Below are 16,391 nucleotides of genomic sequence, written 5' to 3' on the forward strand. Positions count from 1 at the left end.
CATATTTTATTCCTACTGCTTTCAGCATAATTTCTATGATGTTAGAGGAAATATACTTAAGAAAGTTGTCGAATTTTCTAGAACACTTACTAAGCCATTAAACATAAAGTATTATGAATAAGAAGGAAAACTGATTTTTCTTCCAACTTTATAGCTAAAAATTTTCATAACTAATTTAGGGTTTATTCAATGTATTCCCCAGCCAGCATGAAAATTATGCCATTTTTCTGAGATTTAAAAAGGAGGCCTTAACTTTGTAAGGTCTTTTTCTGAAACAAAGTCCTGTAAATTCATAATACTGCATTTTCATAGAGATTCATGTTTGACCAAAAAACACATTTTAAAATCTGTTTTTTACTAATAAAGTGCTAAAAATATCACAAAAATGTTTTTAAAAAGGGAACACAACCAAATTCTCCAATTCCATTCACTATATAGTTTATGGATTGTTTTAAGATCTATAGTTCATACACTGCACAGTGCTCTAATTTTTCATGTTCTAAACATTGACAATTCAGAAGGGACTAGAGAGAAAATGGATTGGTGAGGAGCTGGAAAAAAATGAGTTTTTATTTACTGTGCATTTATCATGTGCTTGGCACTATGTAATATATTATGGTAAATCTTGGAACAATATTAGACACGTTTGCTCTCACAGAGGCTACATCCAATAAAGTTGGAACAACTAAGAAACAACACAAGGCAGATATAATTATATACTCATCTGAGAAAACAAGATAATTTCTCCCCAAATGAAAATACTATTATTCCTTTATTGTTATATGAGGCTCATAATCTCTTCAATTTAACATATATAGTTTGGCTCTCAGCAAGGATAGGCATGGATTGGAATATATAGTTTAGATGCCTCTGTCATCATCATTGTTGTCGTCATTATAATCATCCCCAAACAAGTAGGCATGTCAATTAAGGAGCAATTGTACACAATCTATAGAATGGGTTTAGTAAATCTCCAGAGAAAATTCCAAGCTTAACTAGATAACATAGGTTAGATATAAAGATAAACAATGATAAAGAAAGGGACAACTGTACAGATATTAACATCCTTAAATCATTTCTCTATAGTTCCAGTGGCAAGTGGAATTTTTCCATTGAGAGTAGGGACTAGCCTTTTTCCCTGCTGAGGAAAAGGCTCTCCTGGGGGTGATGTGCTTTAGGAGCCTACTGATGGCAAGGAGGTACCTCTATTCTTGTTGCAACTATTTTTCTCCCAATCATAAATTGGTGGGTAGCAGATGTCTAATATTTTTAATACTAAAATGTTCTATAAGTCTATTTTGTCAGGAATATACATCTGTTGTTTTATTATCTTTATAATTATCTTTCACAGCTAGTAAATGTATTTTTTTAATTCATTAGGTAATATCCAGTTTTAAAGATTATAATTTGTGTTTTTCTGGTAGTGAGTCTCAATAGCAGTGGGCCATGCCTTCCCCAGAAAATGCCCCAATATACCATGCTACCAATTTGCTATTCCTGGTTGAGAATCAGTGCTTCAATGAGTAGCACTTCCCAGTAAGTGTGTGTGTGTGGAGTTTCTCAGGCATGCTGGCTTGGATACAATATTAAATTGGGTGACTTATATACTTTTAATGAATATGGCAAACCCAATAGGTAGGTATCAAGACAGTTTTCATAACTTAATCAAAGTCACACTGAGCCAACAATGGAAAAGCCCCATTCTAATTCCATTGAACCAGTAGGATTAGTCTCTTTTCCATCAAAGATGATTTGGTAGAATTATAAAGTTTGTTACCCACCACCCACCCCACCCACCAGATCACTAGGTTATTGTTTTGTTTTGTTTTGTTTGTTTTTGCATAGAAGCAATGGTGAAGTATTTTGTCTCTTTTGCTTTCAAGGAATAACCACAGTCCTCACCATGACCACCCTGAGCATCAGTGCACGGCATTCTTTGCCCAAAGTGTCTTATGCTACTGCCATGGATTGGTTTATAGCTGTCTGCTTTGCTTTTGTATTTTCCGCCCTTATTGAGTTTGCTGCTGTCAATTATTTTACCAATATTCAAATAGAGAAAGCCAAAAAGAAGACATCGAGAGCTCTCCAGGAAATTACAACTGCTCCTTTGCTGAGAGCTATGCACCCTGAAGCACCCCTGCAGGTATTTGACTCAATTTCCTTTAATTTAAGATTTGAGTTTCTTGGTTAAATTTACATTGCGGCCAGGGAAGGGGAGATATAGGGGGTGGAAAGCGGGGTGGAGGAGGGATGGATGAGAATGGAAACTTGAAATACCAATGACCATTTGTAAGACCTTTAAAAGTCCAGGAAAATATGAAGGGACAATTATAAATTTAAATGTTATAATTATGATTAATGACTTAAAAATTAAATCGCTTTGGGAGAGCCAGATGGCGCTGGCTGTTTGAACATTCTTTTCAACATTAAAGGTTTTTCAGAGAAAGGAGCAACATCTTCTGTATACTATTCAGAGGAACCTGTGCTTATCTTTAAGTTGGTTGGAAATGTGCTTTGAACAGAGTTCATCAAGCAGAGTCAAGCAGCGGTTCTGTGGTTCTGTACATGTTAGAACTCTCCCACGGGGCTGGGAAGGGCCTGTGTCCTGTTACCTATGAAAATAAAACCTATAGATAGGAAGACCTAGAGTTGTAGTTGATGTACATTGAAGATTGAGAAATCTTATTGTAAAGGAACAGAGCCAAAAGGATGTGGAAACCAAACTACTGTAATTCACACTGGACATGCAAGTGATTCTGTGATAAAAAAAAAAAAAAAAAAAAAAAAAGAACAAAACTTAAAGTGACAGCTTCCTTATGGAGTCCAGTTGTACAAACATAGCAGGATCATCATGAAAATAAAACGCAAACAGGAAGCCCCCACCTCCCCTTCCCTTCCCTCTTCACCCTCCCCCCCTCCCCTCCTCCTTGGATATTCCACTCTCTGTCTTTCACTCTCACTCATTCAGCTTCTTTCTTGAATCAGCAAAGTATCTGTGGTAATTGATACTCAGCTTTAGTGTAGTTGCCACAAAGATAGTGTAAAACTGTTTATAGGTGCCCAAATCCAAATGTACATAAGTCATCAACTTTATTCTTTGTAGGTAATAACTCATTCTCTTACTTGCTCATTCTTTCTCTACCACCCCCTCAATTCATTTAACAAATATACATTTAATACCAATGATGTGCCAGACCCTATTTATGGTCTGAGTATCAAAAATATACACTGCCCACCCCCAATAGAATATCCTACACAGAGTTTACATTTAAGTAAGACAAAGAAAAGGAGACACGAGATTTTAAAATAATAAATAATACAGCACTTGGAGTATTAGATTACAGTAGTGCTAACACTGTCTGAATGAATTCCGGGGTAGTACGAGGAGGGGATTTCCTTCCGCATACAAGTGATCAGGAAGTAAGTCCTCCAAGAGAAGACTGCAGTTTAACAAATTAGATTTGGTATTCACCCTGGCAGGTTCTAACTGTTGGGTCCTCCAGTTTATAACTTAGCTCCTAGAAGGCCCTGGGTGCTGGTTCTTCTAGAATGGCATGTGAGCTGGTAGGAAAATTACTACCATCCCATTGAGACAGTTTGGATAGCTTATTTCCATTTTTTTCTCTAAAGAAATTCATTTCATCAAATTTTTCAAAATTATCAGAATGAACTTTGTATACTATTGATATTTTTAGTTAAAAACTCTGATTATCCTCTTTCCCATTCCCCATGGGTAGCCTTCTCTGCCTTTTACTCTTATTTGCTTTCCTTTGTTGTGTTGAGACCTCAGTAGAATAACTCTATTTACTGTTCCTTATTAATCAATTTATTTATTGTCTAAAGTTCTACATATGTCTCCTCCCCTCCCCAATTGAACGCCCCTCCCCCTGTAATTCCCACCCTGGGCAAGCCCCCACTGCCCCAGTGTCTGTGTCCATTGGTTATGCTAATATGCATGCATAAAAGTCCTTTGATTTCTCTCTCACCTTCCCCTCTCCACACCTCCCTCCCCCCCCCTCCACCACTTGTCTCTGGGTCTATTCTTGTTCATCAAATTATGTTGATCAGTATATCCCTCATATGAGTGAGACCACCCTTTTTAAAACGTATCAATTCTTGAATATATTCATTTGTATAATTTACTGTTTCTGTTTTTTAATGAATGATTCATGATTTATTCTAATTCCACTTTTCTTCCGGTTAATTCTGTTATCAATAACTCTTTTTTCCTAGCTTCTTGAGTTTAATTCTTACTTATTTTCATAGCTTTTTATTTAATAATAAAGTTCCCCTTATTACAATGAGATTTTCTTTGCATATAGTTTTAACCGTATGCATAACTTTCTATATTATCATAATTATTTGCGAAATATTCTTCAGTTATGTTACTGGCTTTCTCTATAAGCTAAGAGTTATTGGGAAGAAAATATTAAAGTTTCCAAAAAGAACTTTGTTTATTTAGTTCCGCTGTTTATTTTTAGCTCAAAGATGTTACCTGTATAGATTTGAATGTTATTGATATTTTTGTTACACCCTGAGTTATGCTGAAAGCTTATAAATGTTTAATGGCAATTTGAAAAGAGCTAATTTTAGTTATTAAATCAGTTTTACTTAAAGCATCATTATATCACCCTCTTAATCAGTCACCTCTTCTTAATCATTCAAATACCAAAAATAATATGAAAAATCCTCTTACTAATATTATGATTATGTTTGTTTGTTTTGTATTTTAATTATTTTTGTTTTATTCACTTTGATACATGACACTCAACATGTAAATATTTATAACTGCTTCATTTCTATGCATTTAATCATAAAATAATTTCCCCCTATATAATGCCTTTAGCTTCTAATTATATTTGGTCTGGTTGTAATATTTTAAAACATTATTTCTTTATATTAAGTTTTGTAATGTATTTTTATTGCTAAAATTTTCATATTCTTTTGTTTCTCATGTTCTTTGGAAGCTATATGTCATAGTTTTATATCACTAGTGGTTAATTTTAAATTTTAGATCAATATATTTCTACTTAGGATTTTCTAGTAATGTTGAAATTATAAAGTATACTGACTCTCCCATATAGCTATTAACTCCCTCTTGACCCAGTAGTTGCTCATTCCCAAAGATTCTGAATGTACAAACATTTTACATATATATCTTTTTTTTCTGTTTATAGTGAATTGCTATAGTTCTTTTTTCATTTTTGGAAAGTGATGAGACTCCTTGCACTAGTGTTAGAGTAGAATATTATAAATACTTAAAAGTGCCACTTAATCAGAATAAAGCTATTCTTCAGAATTTCCAAATGTGGGAACAAAACCAATAATATTTTATTTGCTGCTTGAAATGTATCTTTTGACTACAGTAATTGTCACTGCTGGTAAATTCTTGGCTGAGCACATCCAATTGGCTAAGTCTGCTCTGATTTTAGCAATTCCTGTGGACAGCATTGGGTCACGTTCTGTGGGCAAATGGCATACTCAAGATCGAGATGAAGTTTGCGAAGGGCATAGAGTCTTAGCATTTAGAAGTTGAGAAGACATTTTATAATAAATGTAGTTAAAATATAAATCATATGCTTTGTGTCCTCTACTAGTGTACTGAGTATGTGTCATGACTTAGATCTCCGCAGCGGTTTACTTGGAGAATGTCTGTGTTTTAAAGACAGTGATTAATGGGTTGGCCTATCCTGCATCCAGACTCCAGATTGCTGCCAGAGCACAGCTGGCTTTGGAGTGTCAGTTGCCGTTGAATGGCTTCAGTATCAAGTTCAACTTTTAAGGATTGAGGATATATTAAAACTGAGGGAGAGAGAAGAAAATAAAAAAAAATAAGGAGAAGGAAATCAAGAAAGGGGAAATGTAAAGAGCAAAATTTTAAAATATGTTAGTGTACAAAAATATTCTAGAATCTTATAAGATTTGGAGTTTCAGTAGAGATTCTAACCAGATAGATGAAATTTGCTTATTCAAGGATGTGTTTCAACTTGCATGGCTATTTGCTTATTTGAATGATGTGTTTTGTTTAAAATGTGCTTAAATTCCTCCTCTGTTATCGCCTGCAGAGTCTACATCAGTAGTGGTTTGACCTATTGTTACTATTGAGATATATGGGATCTATAAACTGTTAATGGCCTGGCAGAGGTTTCTAGTGACCATTTCTATTCTTTGGGAATTGAAAAGCCTATGGTTTATGGAATATTCATGAAGCAAAGAACAAAGGCCGATTGGCAGGCTCTAACAGCAGCTCTGAGCATCTCAAGAGGCAAAGGCAGCTGTTGTGTTTTGACTCAGCATTACTTTGATTCTGCCTTTGACTCTGTCCTTTCAGTATTTGAGTTGAAGTCCATTCTTGTGGTTCTATCCTTCCATACCCTTGCTACTTCTTAGAGTACCTACTATATCCCTGATGCAGATGACTTGGACTAATAGGGTGTTTTGAAAAATAAGTAACTATAAAATAAAAAGGAAGATTTCTTAATCAAATTATATATATATATATATATATATATATATATATATATATCTTTTAATCACTTGAAAATAGAGTGTGTGGTCCTCATTCAGTTGGAAAGTATGCATTAGTGTACCTACATATTGAATCCTATGGATAAAAAAAAAAAAACAATGCTATAATAACTAACATTATTTGAGCTCTTAATTTGTGTTAGGTACTCTGTGGAATGCTTCAGTGTATTGCCTAATTTCAAACTCACAGTAATTATTTTACAAATGAAGAAACTGAGGCTTGCAGTTAGTTGTTAAGTGATATATTCAGAGATAGTAAACCCTGTGCCACGCCAGCACAGCCAAGGGTTCAGTGAGCCTGAGGAGGGGTGAGGAAGGATTAAAGAAAACAAGGAGAACATAGCTGCCGGCTGGGTGGATCTTCCATGCCTGCATGAGGACACAGAAAAGGATCCAGCCAGCAAGCTGAGGCTTTATTTCATAGTCAGAGAAATACAAAGTGGTGGTCAACATAGTTACAATGTTCTTGTGAGTTCCACTTGTTTTGGCAGCACTTGCTGCACCTCCCACAGCCCATTAGTTACCTAAGTCCTAGGAAGGATCTAGGAGAGGCCATAAAGTCAAACTTAATTATGCTAAGAGATCTCTGACCTCTAAACTGGGACTTGTTTGTGGTTCTGCCACCGGTCAATCCGAGGCTTAATCCTATAGCTGCTCCCTACAAAACCCAATATTAAATTAAGTATGTGAGTGCAGAGCTTGGTCTCTGATACTGCATTTTATAATATTTATGTCATCTCTCTGGTAAGTGGTAGGATTGAGCCAGCAAACCCTATACTTTTAAGCCTCAAGCCTTAATGACTGATTAGAAATGTGGGGTGAGGAAAATGGAGGATGAGATGTATAGTGGTAGCATCATTCACTAGGACAAGAAGGGAAAGAGGCACAATTTTAAAAGTAGCTAATTCAACTTTAGATAGGTGGAAAGTTCCAGAGTAGAACATTTTCTCCTATCCCAGGATAATAATGACTACTTTTTAAAACTACAATTACATACTTTTTCTACTGTGTACCTTTCCTTCCCCATCTACCTCATGGCTTTGTTTATTTCTTTTTTATTGTAATGATTCTTCATTTTAAAGTGTTCATAGATACTTACAAGAATATTTCTAAAATTAAAGAGCCATTTTCTTTTTAAGAAAAAGATAATATAAAAATTAGGGTTTATAAGAAAAAGACAATATAAAAACATATGAGTAATTCAAGGTACACCTTGGATTTCGTAATTCAAGAGAGAGAGAGAGAGAGGCATTGATCAGCTGCCTCCCCATATAAAGCTCCTTTTTCACTACCCATCCTTCAAAGTAAAACTCTAGCCTTATTTCCCGTATTTGCCTCATTCAAGCTGATCTCAAGGATCTCTGGAATAGGGTCTTAAGGATTCACCTCTACAAACGGGTTAATACTAAAACCTACCAGAAAAGCTTATAGTGTGAATTAGACTACATTATTCATATAAAGTTCAGGGACCAATGCTTGGTACCCAGTAAGTAATGGCTATGATTATTACAATATTATCCTTTATTTCTTTCGGCATCTTCAACGTATACAGGTATGTGTTACAAAATTTATCATTTATAATATCCTGAAGTACTTTGCTTGAACTGTTTTATATGATTTCATATGATTGCTATATTTGCCTAGCTAGGAGATGAGCTCTTTAATAAAATTGTTCATAGCTTCATATCCCACATAATATAGTATGTAATAGATGTTTTTATTGATGGATTATAATGAGCCATTCATAGAAATCAGATGATAGGAGGTCTGGTGACTCCAAAACCAATATATTTACCATCAATTCCCAAAAATATTGGTCTATTGGTCTTTTAAATAAAGCTAGAGGCCTGGTGCACCCTGCACCAGTGGGGTCCCTCAGCATGCCCTATGAGGTTCAGGCCGAAACCATCATTCCAGCATCCCCCCCCCCAACCTTCCCCCGAGGGAATGTAGTAGTGCGGGAAGAGGCAGGTAGTCGGGGAGGAGCCCAAGCCTAGGTCAGGTGCTGCTCTGCTCCTGCTTATCTCCGCCCTGCTGTCCCTACCACCACTGCCACTCCCCTGGGTAGGCTTGCTGCCGCTCTGGTGCATTCTCCACACAGCGGATACTGGCATGCCCATGACCAAGAAGTGGCCGTGGGCTTGCACCCAGTCAGTCCCAGTGCTGGTCCAGATCCCAGTCCCGGCCTGGCTTGGGTGGAGTGTGCAGGGGGGAGTATTCATGGGAGAGGCTTGTGCTGCCTGCCATGAGCTCGGTGTCTGGCACCCATTAGTCAACTGAGCTGCACTCTGCTGTGGGAGTGCACTGGCCACCAGGGGGCAGCTCTTGCACTGAGCAATTGCCCCTGGTGGTCAGTAAATCATAACAACTGGTAGAATGGTCGAATGGACAAACGGTTGCTTAGGCTTTTATAATACTAAGAGCCTGTTTGCAGGAAGATTCCTGCAAGCGGCCCTCGCGGCCACCCCCAGCCCTGCACCGACACATCTTGGCTTGAGTCCACCACAGCCTTGCAGGGCTGCTGCCACCCGCCTCACCCCACCCGACCCCGCACACATGGCCTTTGCAGCCACCACAGCCGCCCACACTTTCTCTCTGGCAGCCACCTTGCTCTCTGCTTTTCTCCCCCTTCCTTCTAAGCTGTCTTCAGTCATCACTCCTCCCTCCCTCGGCATATGCAAATTAACCGCCATCTTTGTTGGATTAATTTGCATACTTGCTCTGATTGGCTGTGGGCATAGCAAAGTTACAGTCAATTAGCATTTTCTCTTTTATTAGTGTAGATAGATTCTTTCTTGCTGGAGTAAATGTGAATATCAGGCAGATGGAAGTAGTGAACATGTGCTGGGTCACCGTGAGCCTCTGGAACAGCAGATGATCATTCTTAACCAATCGGAGACACCCTTGTCAGCAGCTGGACTTCGCTAGTGGGCAGCAAGAGATAACTGAGGAGGGTGTTTTAAAACCAAAGAAAGCAAAACAAAAGGCTAAAGTAAGCCTACAAGTGCATCTGTGCACTATGAGGAACGCTTGGTTGCTGTCTTTTGGTCATTTCAGTCATATCATTTGCACAGCTGTCAGTGACTGTGAGTGACATTGATGTTAAATGATTTTTCAGTGGTTGGTAATGTACACGCTTCATTCCATTCGAAAGGGGTGTTCAAACTAGGTCAGTTTCAGATTTTTATTTCTGTTATTCTCAGTGCTCCTCTTAGAAATGCTGTTTTTAAAATAGTTTAAACTAGTATGCAAAAAACTTTCATTTTTCAATTTTGTCCTTATTTTGTTCATATCTTGACTTAGTTTCAAACCTGTTTCCTTGGCAGTTTGAGCAAGGACCTGAAGCAGTATGTCAATTCACTTGACATTTGGATGTGCTTCTGACAGTAGTTTAATGACATTCTTTAAATCTTATATAAACTGTACCTCCCCAAACCCATACCTTTTCAGTACAGAATGTTCTGTAGGTAGTAATGCTCTTTAGGCAATGAGTAATTGTTTTAATTGCACAATTATTAAGCTGTATGATTTCAGTGACAAGAATATCCAGATTAGGTTCTATCTCCAGCTGTGCTTTTTATCTGTTAGTTTTGTTATGTGTCATGTGCTGATTCATGAGAAAATGTCATGTTGCTAATGTATTAGGATGAATCTCAGCTAGTCATTTACCAAGAGTTTACCAAGCCACTACTGTGCACCAGTCACCATACAAGGCACTGTGGACTCAAAGACAAAAACCTAGGAACTTAGTATCAGGAAGGAGACAGGCCCTAAATCGTGTGGGTGACTGTATTTAGTTTGTAGATAAATGGTCTAAGTCTTGATTCTCGCATGCTTATAATAGTTTAAACTTATGCTCAAATCTTCACTGCTACCTTAAAACTCCATGTTTCAATACCAATCTATTTATCCAACTACTGGAAAACCTATTATATTTATAGAATACCTATTAAGTGTCAGTACACTTGGAATACTGTGCTCACTTCCTTTGTAGATCTGAGAGTAATAGGGAGGTAGATATTCAATAATTAATTTCAAATAATTAATGATAAATTTGTAAAATACTGTGAAGAAGTGGTAGAGAAAGTAATAACAAATTATATCAGAAAGAGTTAAGCTGAGTTCTAGCCATTTTGGCTGAGTGGATAGAGCATTGGCCTGCAGACTGAAGAGTCTCGGGTTCGATTATGGTCAGGGACACATGCCTGGGTTGTGAGCTCCATCCCCAGTAAGGGGTGTTCAGGAGGCAGCCGATCCATGATCCTCTCTCATCCCTCCTTTCCTCTCCAAAATCAATTAAAAAAAAAAAATATATATATATATATATATATATATAAAGAGTTAAATTGAGACTTCAACTTAGTCTTTAAATTGAAAATAAATAAAGGATATCATTCAAAATGACAAAAGGAGAGGCAATCAATTTTAGTCGCTTATTGAAACAGTATTGTGCACATTTTTATAATCACTGATAATAACATCACCTAGGAAGTAAAATGCCAATGTTAGCATCATAATTGAAAATTTAGGCTATGTCCTCTTCCAGAAGAGAATGCTATGATTTTAATGCTACATTAAGAAGGCTAGATATATTAGCTAGTGTTTAGGGAAGAAGTAATACATCTTGTGAACTTAGTATTAATTTAGTATAGAGTGTGTGTGGTATAGATGTAGATTATTAGTAAACTTGTTCATTTATTTTCATGTATTATCGGTTTACAAATATCATGGCAAGATAATAAACTATGAAGTGTATTTATATAGTACATATTGTAGAATTTGGAGAGATAGCATGTTGTCCTCATTATCATCATTAACACCATCATTGCTGTCTACTATGTGCCCTTTGTATATAATAGATGTGTGTGTGTGTGTATGTGTGTGTATGTGTGTGTGTATATATCGATGTGTGTTTGTGTGTGTGTGTGTAGTATCAGTTACTTTACACATATATACATATGAGTTGTTGCATCTACAATACATATATTTATATACACATAGAATCCAGGGTTGTATTGCTATCTACATAATTTTATGGTTGATGAAAATGAGTTTTGGTGAAGTATTTTGGACACTTTCAGATCTGTGATGTTGCTTCTCACCTAGTGAAAACAGGCGGGCATAAAAGGATTTCGTCTTTGTTCTCAGTTCCCCAATGTAGCTTTGATCATATAACCCAACATTTTCTCTATCTATTAGAAGATGAACTTAGGCAAGATTATATGTAAATTTCATTCTAACTTAAAAATCTATATTATTACAAACTCATACACTATAATGCAAGATTGCTTATACTCTAACATGTGCTTAATTTAATAAAAAATTATTAAAGAGAGGATGATTCTTTTTGAGTTAAAAAAAAGATAGATTAAATTAAATATTCAGCTTATTTTATGTTCACCTATTCAGCAAAAGTCCATACTGTTCCAATAGTCACAAAAGCATCAACTATACTGTACTACTACATTGCAGATAGTATTTTAAACATTTTACATGCATTAACTCATATACTTGTCATAGCAATCCTATCCTACTTTTTTCAGACACAGACCTAAGTGATTTGTCCAAAATCATTGAGCTGCAAAGCAACTGAACCAAGATTTAAATCCACTAGAGATTACTGTTCCTCAGTTATAACCTATGACCATGACTGCCTACCCTCCACTGTGACTATCACCATATACTCACTAATTAACATAGTCCTAGTTTTTCTGAAAATGTGTTGTTTCTCCATTGTAAAAATGTAAGCTATTCTTTGAAACTTTATCCCATTTATAAATAAGCCAACCCCTTAGCTAGTAGTTCAATTTACATAGAAACCCAAGTCACAGATAATTAGTTAACACTCTTCTTAACTCCAAATCTGCATAAAATATATATGGGTTTTGTCAAGGCTAAAAAAACAACAACACACAAATATTTGATTTTTAGCAAAGCCATTTCAATAAACTGAAGACCAACCCATAATTTTTTACAGATTGTGGGGAAATTTTTAAAGTTCACGAGCCAAAACCAGTTTGGCTCAGTGGATAGAGCTTTGGCCTGCGGACTGAAAGGACCCAGGTTCGATTCTGGTCAAGGGCATGCACCTTGGTTGTGGGCACATCCCTAGCGGGGGATGTGCAGGAGGCAGCTGGTCGATGTTTCTCTCTCATAGATGTTTCTAACTCTCTATCCCTCTCCCTTCCTCTCTCTCTCTCTATATATAAAGAAGTTCATGAGAGAGAGTTTTGCCCTCAACAAATTTATATACTGTGACAGAGTATAGTGATGCAAATGATCAAGAAGAGTAAATATTCTGGAGGGACCAAGGGATTTGTAAAGAAAAATGCTAGACTTTAGGAGGGTCTTTGAGAGAACTCAGCCTGTTCATGAGGCATCTTTTATTGATGGTCAGCAAATTAAAGAGAGTAATAAGGAAATGAACCAGCTCGTTACTGTTACTATCATCAGTTGCTTTGTGATATTTATGGACTAGTTTAACAGAGAAGGGAAGAGGAGTGTGAGGATGAAGGTGGCCTTCCGTTTCTTTGTGAGCACTTTCCATTTTCACCTCCCTAAAATGTTTTCCAAAGCACAACCACCCTAATGTGAATGTTGTAAAATATTAAGTGATGAAAGTATTAGATAAAGGGATGAGGTATAAGGGAAGAAAGACTCCACCATTTAGCACACCTTTACCTTATCTTGGCCAGGTCTTTGGCACTTGAGAATTGACATTTTCAAAGAGAACTTGGCAAAAGGTGGTGATGAGTCTCTATCCAAAGAGCAGAAAGTCAACAGTATACAATATGGGTGTACTGTTGTGTCTAGCATAGCCAATTTTGGGCACTTCTGAACAACTGGGATTAGTATATTACAAACTTTAAGACCAATGCTTAACACAGCCTGGTCCCAGTAAACACCCATCCAATTTGATGACTGAGTCAATGAGTGAAGGAGTAAATAAATGCAATGAGTGAAAGAATAAATCTCTGCAAAATATTATTAACAATGACAGAAAAGAGAAGTCTTAGATGACAACAATAATAGGAAAAACTTTCATTTCAGAATTGCTTTTTTACTTTTTGAGGCCCACAAATAGCTTTGGGTTACTAAAGGAAAACTATAAAGCTCTTATTCTTGACCCAAAGTCACCTGGCTTCTTTGGAATTTCATATGAAGCAACTACTATCCCAGTTCTTTCATTGGTTGTGCCTTGGACTCTTAGTTTTGTTGTTTGGGTATCTCTTTCTCCTAATGCGGACTGGCTACTCCACGAGAGGTGAGAGTCATGATCAATTTGCTGTCCAGGTTATACCTGGGAATGTCCTCTGTTTTCATATGGGAACAAATGAATTTAATCGCTACCCTTCTGAGAGCTGGTTTGTATGGAGAAGCTCTGACAAGGGCATTCTGCTTGGAAGAAGTGAAAAGGAGGCCTTATAGCTGGAAAGGTGTTTTCTGGAAAAATTAGCAAGAGCTGTACAGCGATTTAGTAACTGATTAGTTATATTCTTAGAGCAGATCCTAAACCTTAAAAATGTGGAAGCAGTAGTAGGTGGGCAGCATAGGTGGGCACTTGACCTTCACTGGCTGCTCCTTCCATGAAGAAATGGGCCTGTGTTTGTTTTGAGAAAAATCTAGGTTTTAATTAAGCTAAACAGTATTGAAAAACAATTTTTGCTGGTCAAAACTGGTTAAAAAACACACACAGCTGGGCAAAAATGGTCTTTTGAACTAAAGATGAGGCCTACATTTGACTTCAAATTGCCCTTATCAACTGCTTTCTTCTCCTTCTCCTTCTCCTTCTCCTTCTCCTTCTCCTTCTCCTTCTCCTTCTCCTTCTCCTTCTCCTTCTCCTCCTTCTCCTTCTCCTTCTCCTTCTCCTTCTCCTTCTCCTTCTCCTTCTCCTTCTCCTCCTCCTCCTCCTCCTCCTCCTCCTCCTCCTCCTCCTCCTCCTCCTCCTCCTCCTCCTCCTCCTTCTCCTTCTCCTTCTCCTTCTCCTTCTCCTTCTCCTTCTCCTTCTCCTTCTCCTTCTCCTTCTCCTTCTCCTTCTTTTTTAAACAACAAAACAGGTAATTAGTAAAAAATTGTCCTGGTATTATAGTGACGACTAGCATTCTAAAATTCATTAGTTAGTTTACTTGTTTTCAAGGTAAAGATTTCGGTTGGAGCTGAGAATGTCTCAGCCTTGGAGCTATATTCGATGTGCCCGCGGCTGATGGGGCATGTCCTCTGTGGGCATCTTCGTGCTCTCAGTAGGATTGTTTTGTTAGTTTATTTTATTTTGACTTGAAGCAGTTGAGGCTTGTACAGATGCAGAGCTTAATAGGCCCTCTCCCCTCTGGCCACCTCACTACTGCTTCTTCTGCACGCAAGAAAGCCACTTTGCTAAAGCCTTAGCCGATCCTGAAAAATGTTAACATACTTTCTGCTTAATGTTTGCCAATGGGCTGATCTAAAAATGGCACCAAGGAGGTAACCTATTATCCAGGAACAGGACTTAAATAGATTATGTTCAATGGGGACTTGATCTGCTGACAGAAAGTTATATTAGTATCCCTGAGCAATTCATAAAAATAGAATGAGATTGGATATGGTGAATCCTTTTGTTTTTGGTTAATTAAAAAAGCACACAAATCTCTCCTTTAAGAGCATTTGATATTTAAGTTTTTTCTCTTATACATATTTTTCTGTGGTGTTTCTTTATGAATTGCATTTTATTTTTTCAAAACTCTGTAAATCATTCATTTTGCACACTTGCAATGGATAATACCTCCTTGTACAAGGCCACATTTATTTTATCAAGTTCTTTATATACGTTAAAGCAATGTATTTTGAAGCATCATTGAGATAACATATGGAAAGATTTTAAAAATCATCTTGAAGCAAGCATAAACTTCCTGTCATCTTCAAATGCCTAACAGATTGTAAATTAGTATTTTTTTTTCAATTAATTTAATATATAATGGATAGGTTGATCTCTTCCTTGTTTTACTGTAACTGCTGAGTTTATGTCTGTTGTCCTTGTACCTATGCAGTTTAGCATTTGTTCTGGACAAAAGTATCTTGTCTGGACCTAATGATGAAGCAAATATAAAATAAGCAGTCTTCTAGCATTAAAAATTTGCTAACATATTTAAATTAAATGTTTCCAATAGTAATCTAGATATATATGACTGTACTAGGTAGGCTATAATAGAGTTAAAGGTTAAAATTATAACCAGTAGGGGATTTCAGAATCTCATAAGACAATTTGAGATAATTATTGGCTAAAATTAACTTCCTGGTTACTCTGCAGTCATTTTGTAGCCGTAAGACAGACTTGCTACTCAGCATTAAAAATCATAGCATTATAAAGATCCCAAGACATATAATACTGAAGAAAACTTATTAGTAAAAAGGATCCTAACTCTTCATTGTGCTGCAATGTTTATTACAAGGCCCCATTGTTATGCAATGTAAGACAAATAGACACTCTTGCTTTGCTCTCAGGAATTTTGTTAACAGATTCTCATGGGCCTGGTGAAGTGGAGGGTGGAATCAAGATACAGAAAGATGTAAAATGTGGAGCTGAAACAAGTAGGGTGAAATCAGAAACATGAAAGTGAGAAGTACTGAATAAGATATCCTTTCTGCCATGTCATTTTCTGGGATCTGCTTTGAGTGTTTCCCGAACACTTCAATTGTTAGGGTATATTTTGTGAAGCACTAAAGTGTCATCATATATGTTGGCCTGAATGAGAATAGATGCTGGACACGTATGGGAAGAGAGAGGTATAACTCCAATTGTCACATTCTGGATAGACCACTGCAGTTGTTTGGAATTATTGCTAGTATTCTGCTTGAAAGACACAATTTAGCACCGCATAGCACTGCCT

At 36.8% G+C, this 16,391-nt stretch overlaps 1 protein-coding gene across 2 annotated transcripts in view; it reads left to right on the forward strand.

The window, feature by feature from the left end:
* Window positions 1–16,391, forward strand: part of GABRA4 (gamma-aminobutyric acid type A receptor subunit alpha4) — a 177,276-nt gene that overhangs the window by 26,657 nt on the left and 134,228 nt on the right. For both annotated transcript variants that reach the window (XM_036417206.2, XM_036417201.2), the window contains exon 8: window positions 1,884–2,143. In XM_036417206.2, coding sequence (XP_036273099.1) covers window positions 1,884–2,143 — 260 coding nt within the window. The remainder of the gene's footprint in view (window positions 1–1,883; window positions 2,144–16,391) is intronic.

Source organism: Pipistrellus kuhlii, unplaced genomic scaffold, assembly GCF_014108245.1.
Source record: "Pipistrellus kuhlii isolate mPipKuh1 unplaced genomic scaffold, mPipKuh1.p scaffold_m20_p_1, whole genome shotgun sequence".
Lineage (NCBI taxonomy): Eukaryota > Metazoa > Chordata > Mammalia > Chiroptera > Vespertilionidae > Pipistrellus > Pipistrellus kuhlii.